This window comes from Aptenodytes forsteri, unplaced genomic scaffold (genome assembly GCF_000699145.1).
Source record: "Aptenodytes forsteri isolate BGI_AS27 unplaced genomic scaffold, ASM69914v1 Scaffold245, whole genome shotgun sequence".
NCBI classification, from domain to species: domain Eukaryota; kingdom Metazoa; phylum Chordata; class Aves; order Sphenisciformes; family Spheniscidae; genus Aptenodytes; species Aptenodytes forsteri.
Genome location: NW_008795686.1, coordinates 60,251 through 71,108, shown reverse-complemented (window position 1 = coordinate 71,108; position 10,858 = coordinate 60,251). Strand labels below are relative to the sequence as shown.

At 39.5% G+C, this 10,858-nt stretch overlaps 1 protein-coding gene across 1 annotated transcript in view; it reads right to left on the bottom strand.

The window, feature by feature from the left end:
• The window catches only part of SNX14 (sorting nexin 14), a 57,493-nt gene extending 46,635 nt beyond the window's left edge, over positions 1 to 10,858 (bottom strand). Inside the window, exons 1-5 of the mRNA XM_009282701.1 lie at positions 10,854 to 10,858; positions 10,602 to 10,722; positions 9,673 to 9,749; positions 9,482 to 9,560; positions 2,136 to 2,179 (exon numbers count right to left, since the gene is read on the bottom strand). Coding sequence (XP_009280976.1) covers positions 2,136 to 2,179; positions 9,482 to 9,560; positions 9,673 to 9,749; positions 10,602 to 10,706 — 305 coding nt within the window. The 5' untranslated portion in view covers positions 10,707 to 10,722; positions 10,854 to 10,858. The remainder of the gene's footprint in view (positions 1 to 2,135; positions 2,180 to 9,481; positions 9,561 to 9,672; positions 9,750 to 10,601; positions 10,723 to 10,853) is intronic.

Here is a 10,858-nt window from a genome sequence, read left to right as displayed (position 1 = left end):
AAAATAAAATAAAATAAAAGGGGGGGGGAAGGAAAAAAAAAAAAAGAGAGCACGCACTTCTGCACAAATTCCATTCACTTGAAAGGGAAGCAGCTAGCATAAGGAATTATGCCCAGGGAATAATTCTGCAAGGGAAAGCAGCAAACTCTTTTACCAACCTAGTCTGGCAAGTCTGAATTGCCTGCTGGTGGTTACCCATGCTGCTAAATAAGGATAGTCTGGATGCAAAGGCTTCTGATTTGGCTCTGTGAAGAATTATCCAGAGTCAGTGAGGTTTGTTAGCTCAGAAAAAACATTTCACGAATGCAAGAGTCCTTTCTCCAGGGTGAGCTGAGCTATACAAACAGTGTAGTACACCTAAGTAGGAAAAGTCAGAACTAACGTGCTCTACGAGACAGACCTCAAACGGCTGCATACAGACATAGTTCAGGCCTCCCTGCACGACTGTTGCTGGAAATACAGGAAAGCACAGAAACACCTGAATGTCTAGAGGGAATGAGACCAGATCTGACATTACTACTGTTAAGCTGAAACCAGTAAGCCTTTCAGGACCAAGTTGTTTCCTGCAGAATTACTCAGATACCACTGCACTATAGCTCTCTGAACTCCCAGTACTTCAGGTTCATGGAAAGCTTATTAGGTCTTATCAGCACGGTGTGAATTTATGGAGCTAGTTTAAAATGTGGAGGTGCAGCCATGTAAAACTAAAGACAGTGCAGGAACATCTATACAGCTCACCAGAGGGCCAGATGTAGCAGAATCTAGGCTGGCTGGCTCCATACAAAGTATATTTTGCACTGCACTTCTAACTATGCATATTACTATCCCCACCATACGATGTATTCTAGACTTCCACCGCCTTGGGTGCCAGAGATGTAATATGTGGAATCCAAGTTCCCTTGTCAGTCCAAAACAGACACTGAAGACACCTTCTACCAGCCAAAATATCCTATCTAATTTCAAATTATGAAATACAGAAGACTGTTCCCTTACATTTGTTACTTTATCAAACAGCTCAACGGAACGTGCTCTAGTTTTCTGTATTTGAAAGTTAAAAACCTTGAGTTTTCCAACTTGTTCATTCACAATACACGGAGCTAAAGCTCCCTCTGCTGTTTGCATAAGCAGTTAAGTTTTATACTTCAGTGTATTCATCACACAAAGATAGATGCGAGACATGCAGATATTGGCCACAATTAAAAACCAATCAGGCAAAGAAGTTTGCCCAGAAAATTTTAGATCCCAGAGAGACATAAAAATACCAGCGTAGAGTAAAAGAAAAAAAGTATAAATTTCTTTTAGCGCAAAACCGAACCTTTCCATCCAATGAAAAAATCAAATTCAGAATTAAGGCAAAATGTTGTTTTAAGACATTGATGCCAGCATGATCAATTAAATATTTTTAATATCTTCTTACAAAGTACTCTGAAGCACTAATTAATATATAAAGGTACAAGGCAAAAAAGAAAGAATTAGCCAGTCTTTTAAAGTTATTTACACAGTACTACTCTACTCAGCTCAGCATAACCACTCACAGCCTTCAAACTCAGCAAATCACCAGATGTTCTGCAAGAAGTTGGCCACAACATGTATTCAAAATACCTCTTCTATATTAAAAGTGGAATTTTTGTTTTTAAAAAATTGTAAAGGGGCTTTTTTTTTAAGCAATATGAAAGATCAGTATGTTTCTAATCTGGAAATAAATTTCTGGGGGGGTTTGAGTTTTTACACAGGTTTTAATCAAGCTATATGTACTACCAAGTAAGAGTTATTAGAAAATTAACATATAAAAATGAATAATCTAAAAGTTTTTAGGATGAAATTCAAATTTCAGAACCACCTCTATCATGCCTAAATTATTAAAAGATCTTCTACTCTGCATAAAAATGAATAAATCTAAAAGTGTTTTTAGGATGAAATTCAAATTTCAGAACCACCTCTAAAATGCCTAAATTATTAAAAGATCTGTTCTACTCTGCTAAGAGACAGTAAAATGATGAAACTGTAGCACTTAAAAGTATGCTTTATATTTTACTAAAGAAACAGAAATTTTTATTTTCATATGACTATTTCTTAAACTGTTTGACAGATATTTATGATATTCAAAACCAGTAATTTTTAGGTAAAGCTCATACCTGTACCATGGATAAATAAAGTTTTCCAGCACCAATTCAAGCACCTGTGCAGAACAAACACAACCACATTACAAAATAAATAGTTTACCATAAATCCTTGTTAGAAGAGTTAAAAACACAAACAACCTTCCAAAACTCACAGAACATAATTCATACATCATAAAACTTTAACGTACAAATGTGTATGTTGCAATCCTATTGTGAGATCAATCATTTTGCATAATAATCAGTACTTCGGGCAAATAGCAACAAAATGATGGTTTCATTGGATATCAACGTGAAAGAGCTGCCACTAGTACTATCGACAATGTGAAGCACAGTGCCGTGGCCACTCTGTTAAGCGAATGCTATGAAAAATGTGATCTTACCTCAAACAGCCCTTCCCTAATTTTTCAGATCAGTCCCTGTTCTCTTCTGATGTAGCGTGGAGTCTCCCACAGGCACAGCTACCCATCCTACATTTACACACACCTCCATCCCTTTTCATCCAAACCTCCACCTTTTCCAACTCTCCCTCACCCTCCAAGTGGGACAGGTGAACCTGTATGCTCACCGTTCACAAAGAAAGCAAAAGAAGAATCCTAAAAAGCAATTTCTAGGAAAGCCATTCTTCTTCCTCCACATCCTACACCACAGCCTTCAACAAAGCCTGCCTTATGGTCCAGCCATCTCCTGAAGCACCAACCAGAGCACTTCCCAAAGACCTTGTCCTACATGTATCCTCATGGCCTTCTCTCTCCTGTTCCTAGCCCCTGTATATCCCACCTACATGGATCTCTGTAGGACAATCTCTTCCACCCTTTCCATCAAACCTGTTCCTCACAGGCCAAGCCCATGGTTGCCTTTTCCATGCCAGAACACCTGGGTTAATCAGGAAGAACCAGTGCTGTTGCAAGCCATGTCACAGGCACGCCCTCGTTCAGCTTGGCTTTCAACATCACAGCAGGAAGGGAGGCAGGGGAGGTGACAGTCCCTGTTCAGTCAGCCGGCTGCCACCAACATATACACAAGGTGTACCACTAGCCGGACTGCAGCTCTGGCACCTCTCCTTACACCTACACAGAAATTTCAAGCAACTGTTACAGTCCTTGCACCATGATTAGCAAAGAGAAAACTTCTGAAGGGAAGGGGAAATGTCAGACAGTGCCAAGAAAAAGAAACATGAGGAAGGAGAAGGAAGGATGACATTTTCTTGAGATTTCTCCTCCTCCACTATAACCCCAAGATGTACTCCCCACTACCTTCTCCTGTTGCAGCTTCTTCAGTTGGAATCAGTGCTTTAGAGATCAGTTTGTGCTCAGCAGCATCAATACTGATCAACATAGTAAGAGAGTACGTGTGTTGCTACATGAGGCTGCTGTGCTGTATTCTATAGAAGGAAAGGTTTTGCAAAAGAAGTCACTGTGTTCAAAGAAAAATGTAAAATCTGTTTGAAAGGAAAGCTGAATGTAACAGCTGATATACAAGCGTCATTTATGAGAATAAGTATTACTCCTCTTACAAGATTTGCCGCTGCACTCATTCACACCATGTGCACTGCAAGAATTCAAGACTTGCTAAATTTATACTATCTTTAGGGCACTACATGCCTCTGCTCTACTCATGATTATAAAAGCACACTCAGTAAAATGCACACCACAGCCTTTTCAATTCCTCTCAATTCTTCAGTCTTGAGCGGTTGATGAATACTCTTTTTCTGTCTTCACTACTAAGAATATCGCCTACTCAAATTTTATAGGATACTCTCCCTTTTGCAATTGTTCCATTTCAGTGATTTTCCCGCCTTCATTTTTAAGGGTGAAGGAGAAATTTTGTTCCTTCACCCTCTCTCTGAAGGGATGTTTTCCAGTTTGGGATAACTTTAGATGTCTGTCTTGTGGACCATACAGTGTCATCAATGTCTTTTCTCCTACCCCTGTGTGCTACAGCAGTAATAGATCTTGACATTGTAATATGATCATGTGCTGATGATGGATGGGTAAGTTAAATGTCACCTCCCCCTCCCCCAAATCTCGTATTTACATTAAAAACAGGGTGGAAGGGTGGGGGGGAGATGACAACAGATGCTTTACTTCCCAGGCCAGAAGATATCAAGAAATCCCAGAATCTTCTTTGGAAGTTAATCTTCAGACAACAGGAGAGAGATCACATCCAGCTCCAGTCAGCAAGCACAGACCATTGGCCTTAAGAGCAATAGATCAGACTACTCAAAATTATTTTCCTGATGCCTACCATAGCACTGCCAGTATATAAACCACCAATTTACTCCATAGAAATCTCAGTCTCGCATGTATTGCAACATTATTTTTGTTCATGCAGAATTCCTATCAAAATAAACCTCTTTCAGGGCTCAAACCACAGACTCTTTCAAAAAAGTGCCTTTCAAAAGCAAAGGCCTGCAGAAAAACCCGTACTGTGCACTTATCTGTTAAAGGATCCCTTTTCTTTCTTCCTCCACTTTTGCTATGTGCCTCCCCATCAAGAGCAATGACAGCAGACCATCTTCTGCTTGAAGTGGAAAGCGCACTTGGACAGCCTTCAAGCACAAGACAGTGTACTCAAAGGGAGTACAATGCACTCCTCTTGAAAGAGCTTTCTTTATCCGTGACTACTGCTTTGGCACTGAAAGCCTGTCCATCGGGCATGTGTCACTGCAATTTCAGTTCATCAGCTGCTAACATAACTTGGTGGCACTCTCTTCACCTACAGTCCAAAGGCTTCTAAAGCTGCTAGAAGAATTGTTTCTAACAGCGAGAGATCTCGTTCTTACTGCTAGCTAAGCCAAACACACGTGGTTCTGAGAATCATCTTCCTCTGGTTATTAAATCAGCAAGGAGAGAAGGAAAGATGCAAGACTTGATCATCCATCCCACTCTGGATAAGGTCTCCTTGAGATTCATCCCATGTTTGTAGTAACTGACTTTCACTTGAACCATTTCACAGACTTGCCAGTGTTTCTCTTGTTATCTCCTGCTTCCACAGGCACGCTGTAAGGGCTTTATGGTAATGCTTCCACGGGACAATGTCATGCAGATAATCCCACCAGCCAAAGACCTAGAGGCAGTATGCACAGGGACAGACAACATACACCTGAAGTCCACACATCGCTTGTCCTGATATCGGAGGTCAAGACAGATTCTACTAGAACTCAAGTTCTCTATATGGCCTTAATAAAAAATGCCTTGATCCTAGACACACAGAAAGCTGTCCCTATTTGCACATTTACTAAACACACGGCATGGCAGAGACAGTTACGTATGATGCTCCATTGCACCAAGGTGCTGTACTGAAGCTAAGAGAGCGCTATAGTGTGAAATCATCCATACTGCAAAATGCAAGCGCTCAAGGAATAATAGGCGATTGACTGCCAGTAACTGGAGTTCAAGGCGTACAGATTGACTGCCAGTAACTGGAGTTCAAGGCTCCAGACAGAAAACTGTCCATACAGTTTTCTCATGAACCCCATGAGCTCTCCAGACTACATCAGTGTGATTCTGTAAGTCAGAAGAAAACCTGTCACATCATCCACTGCACTTTCGTAAAGCACTGGTAAAGCAAGACATGTGTACCCACTTCCATTCTAGCAACACCAACAATATTATTAAGCTCAATTGTTCACACTTACGCAAACCTGCCAACACAGTAGATAGGACATCTCAAAGAATGACAGCTAATGATAAGCAATTTCCTTTTCTGTAAAGTATTATTCTCCAGTTTTAAATACAAATGGTGAGTCATTTAATTTAAAGCCTACCTATTTTTCAAACATTTTGCAAAATGACTGGTTCTACTACGTGTGAGTAGTTTTGAATTGGAAAGAGATTACAAGTGTAAAACCAAATGCAGCAGGTAGCAATATAAGCAGCAGCTGAAGAAAAAACAAAGAGAAATTATTTTCTAGCATGCACTGCAACACTGCAAGCTAGTCAGTCTATTGCTGCCGAGAGAAGCTTCCTGTGGACTGCCATCAAACAGATCCCAGTGGTCAGGAGGAGGAACTGTAGAGCTTAGTGATGAATGATTCAGTAGCAGGTCAGAACTACCAGGCCGAATTAGATCAGAAAGGAGCAAGGATTTGATAAGTAAACCACGAGGACAATTTGAAAAGCCTTAAAAGACTGTACACCTAGATAGCTGAGACCACTTCCTGAGGGTAGAACAAGCGATTCCCAATAAGAAAGCATGTATGCCACTGTGTTGCTACAGAAGTTCAGGACTGGCAAGGAGTACGTTCAGACAATAACGGATTTCTTGTCATGCATTTGTCCATTTCTTACTTTTAGAAAAGAAAAAAAAAAAGAAGAGATAAAATTCTGGTCCCATAATCAAGTCAAGAACCTGAGAACTTAAGAATTAGAGAAAAATTTATGAGACCAGCAGACAGCACCTTGATCCACTAAGGCTTTTCTTTCATGATGCTGATCAAGAGTAGCTGAGCAGCTTTCCGCAGATTTGACTTGCAGCCATCCCTCACATAGCAAAAATGACAAAAAAAAAAAGAAGAGATAAAATTCTGGTCCCATAATCAAGTCAAGAACCTGAGAACTTAAGAATTAGAGAAAAATTTATGAGACCAGCAGACAGCACCTTGATCCACTAAGGCTTTTCTTTCATGATGCTGATCAAGAGTAGCTGAGCAGCTTTCCGCAGATTTGACTTGCAGCCATCCCTCACATAGCAAAAATGACATTGTAGGGAAAGAGCTGAGTTCATTAACTGAAAAATAGAATTAAATTCTCCTTTATACAATCTGTCACACCTGGAATTATATACAACATAAAATCGACCAACAGATATCACATCCTAATTCAAAAAGAAAGAAAACATTGGGGAAACTAACATAAAGCACAATGGATTAGAAACTGGAAATAAAATTATACTTAGGTCACTGCACTATTTTTGTGCAGGATACAGCACAAACTATCTAATATTGATAGATGCATAGTTGAGGCAGTTTAGAGTTCAACTATAATACCAAACATAAATGAATGGGGGAGGAAAGTCCAAGCACAGGTTTTTCTTATTGTTCTAAACCATGTACAGCAGCTAGATAACCAAAACAAGGCTGTAAAAGATTAAGAATTTGCGAAGTGAGACAAACTGTCATCGCAATCGAAGAGAGAAAAATCCATACTTGTGAGAAAAACTTGGATTTCTTCTGATTCAAGTGTGTATTAAATTATTCTGTAAGCACTTGAAAACACAAGCTTAAAGACTACAACTGATTCAAATTAGAAACATTTGGAAATGCGAACATTGCCAAAGTTCCTCAACCTGCAAAGGAACAACTAGAAAAACTAATCCAGAATAAAAAAATCCCAGAATTATTCCAAGTATTTGAAGAATCTGCTTTGCAGAAGCAGGCTGCACTCCGCACTCTTTTAGAATCTCATTAATCTTAATTCAGTTCTCACTGTATCAGCTTCCCTCTAATGTATGACTAACCCACAAAAGAAAATAAGAGCAGTCTCTCCTTCCAACCCTACGCAGGCTATCCAATTCCAGGCACACATTACATGCTGCATCCCCAGAGCAGATGACCAAGAGGAATACGGTGTGGGCAGAACCCCCTGCTACCCTTTTAACCAGTACAGAAGAGTTGCAATGAGGAACAATGCAATGAGATTTCTCATTCCAAATAGCATCCTACACAAGTGAAAATGGTGGCTTAAATAGACTGCCTCTTTGGGTCCATCAAAGACGATTACCCTGGCTCACTGTCCCAGGAGGTATGGAACTTGGGTCTGGCGCTTCCTTCTACTTAAGCACCCAAAGAAAAGAAAGGCATGACAAACACGGCATAGATACACAAAAGCCATGTCTACACTGCTAAATAAAGCAGGGGCAGGGACATGCCACTGAAGTAAGAAGAAATAGCAAAGAAAAGCGCACACCACTTTGGTAAAAGCAGAACTACAGCAACAGCAATCAAATACAAAATGCCAATGTGTAGCAACACATTTTAAAGATCAGTCTTAGAAGATAACTATGGTATCTACTCGTATCTCTTATGAATAACATACTACAAGTAACTTTTTTAGCATTAAATTCCCATTTAAGCTAAACAGGAAAATTTCCAGTTCTTCAGCATTTACCACATCCTTTGGTAAACTGTCACAGCTATTTGCTACCCAAAATTCTAAAAATATTACATGCATAGAAGCATTTATTTTACATTCCATTATTAAAACAGGAGGTTTAAAAAAATTAGCCTTTTGAAATTATATTCAGCAATGTTGGCATTTTAATACACTTGAGCCCAAGCTTATTAAAAAAAATTAATAGATGAAGTAATTTTAAAACAATAAATGTACGCTTTTGAAATTGCAGAGGAAGTCACTACACTAAACCAAAGGAAGTCAACAAGTTGTTATCTGTGCTTTTTAAAAACATTCCTCCACTGTCCATCCCTCCCTTCCCTTAAGGTTTTCATTCTTTTGCTGCTCTCGCTGCGGGCCATGCCAGGGACACCATCACCCACAGCTGAATTAAAGCGTTAGCTTATACCACAAATGCACACAGCTTTGACTTCATACACCACGTTGTTAATTGCGAGAGCTGACACACAAGAATCTTCTCACTTCTGACATGCCAGTTGTTCATCCTCCTACCATAGAACTCCAAAGTTGGAATTCTAAATAAATGGAGATTAAGCTACATATGTGCTTGTGCATTTTCCTAGCTTTAAAAAAGAACAAAAGATTATTTATTTAGCTGCCAGTATATTTCATCAATTACCAATCAAGGAAAAAAAAAAACCAACCAAACCCAAAGAAAAATTGCTCTTCAGATAGCTCTTTTCAAAGAGAAAATAACAAAACAAAATTCCTGTTTTACAGTCTTATTAAAAAACAGGTATTTATGCTATTCTTCCTTGAGTAAATCCACAAATTTCTTTTTCAGACAGATTTTGTTACAGCTTTGTCTGATGATTTTAAATCCCTACCACCACATTATCACCTTCATTACAGAAATTTTGCAGCTGGAGCAAATAATCTCTTAACTTCCACTTCAACAAACTAAGCAGGCTGAAATCCTTAACTTTTCGAGAATCGGACATGTTCAATTACAACTGTTCTTTCCTATATACTTCCCAATTTACATAGATGTTTTTTCTACGTCCTAGGCACACTACTACAGGAACAGTCACATCTGTGTTAACAAGTAGGCCATCCTGCCTCTCTGCTCCCAGCATATATTCTTTTGATTTGACTTTTACAGGAACAAGTTAACATACATGGGAAGTACATCTGAACTATCTACTGAACCAGAAGTAATAGGCCTAAGAAATACGTAATAAAAACTCGCTGAATTTCAAGGTACTAAAGAAACGAAGCAGCAATTACCTCCGAGAGTGATGCATCAACCTTGGAAGGCACTTTCAGATCCAGCCATGGCTGATAGTTTTCCAGAAGCAAAGTAGGTCTGTAGGAGAGCATGGAAAAGTTGATATAACGATATTTAATTGAAAGTTAACTACTGCTGTGTGCAAAATGTAAGAAATACTAAGCTTACCGGTGCCACATATTTAATTTACCTGTGCCTCTTGCATTTGACCTTGCCGCATACAGCACAGCTGTGACCGTGGGGAAATAGCTCCGGCAATTCTAATTGCTAAGAGAAGATATTTGGACAAGTTTACATTCTTCAAAACGATGACTCTCTTAATATACTGGCACATTTGTGAATTTCTTTTTAGAGTATACAATTACAGAGAACTGACCAGCATAAAGACAAAGTTGTTCTCCCAGCAGGAAAACAAGATAACAAGGCACGGTATGAGAAACAACTGAACCAAACAAAAATCGCTTCCACTGAAACAAAGTTTGAGGCGATAGATACCGTTTCACATCTCCAGTCATCTCCCTGTACATCAGTTGGTCTAATAACAGACCAGCTGGTTTTTCTACAAAACTTGCCTTACTCGTAGCCTTGAACTATTGTAACAATAACATTTTTAGTCCTGTGAAATTCTACATTAAACCATTTTAAGTTAGAAAACAGCAATTTCCTTTGGGAATTTTTTCTTCCTTGAAATGCAGTACCACTTAAAGAAGTTTGACTACAATCAGCAAAGAAGACTTAGCACTAGCTTGCCAAAGGAAGAGCATCTTTAGAAAAGAAAGCGCCTCAATGAAAGAGAATACAACTACATGATTTCTGAACTACTTGCTACTCAAATGCCAAAAGCAAAAAATGAGTGAAGCAGAAAATAACGTCCACGAACACTCCCAACAACTGGCTTTACAGCCATACGTAAGTTTGATGGGATTATGCAGAAAGGTATGAAGAATCCAAGGTCTTAATCATTGTATATTTGCTACAAAACACCTATCAGTTGGTGGATATGAGCTGTACTGATGCGTAGTATTTCTGAAAGGAGCTGGAATTACACAAGAATTACTACCCAGCGTAAATTCTTACCAAATTTAAAGAAAGCACGAGAATGTTAACAGACATGTTTACCTTGGGTTTATATTTTATTGTAAAAAGAATATTGGGCAAGAGGGAATCCGGTCCCAATGAACAGTAGAAGGTGACGACACCGGCCACAAATGACCAGAAGATCATTAAAACGTGAAGATACCTTATAAAGAAACAGGAAGGAAATATTACTGCACGGCAAGGTACCAGTGCTACACCGGGCCGGGCCGGGCCGGACCGGGCTCGGCCCAGCTCCCCCGCCCCGCCCCAGCCCTCCCGGCCGGGCCGGGTTACCGGTT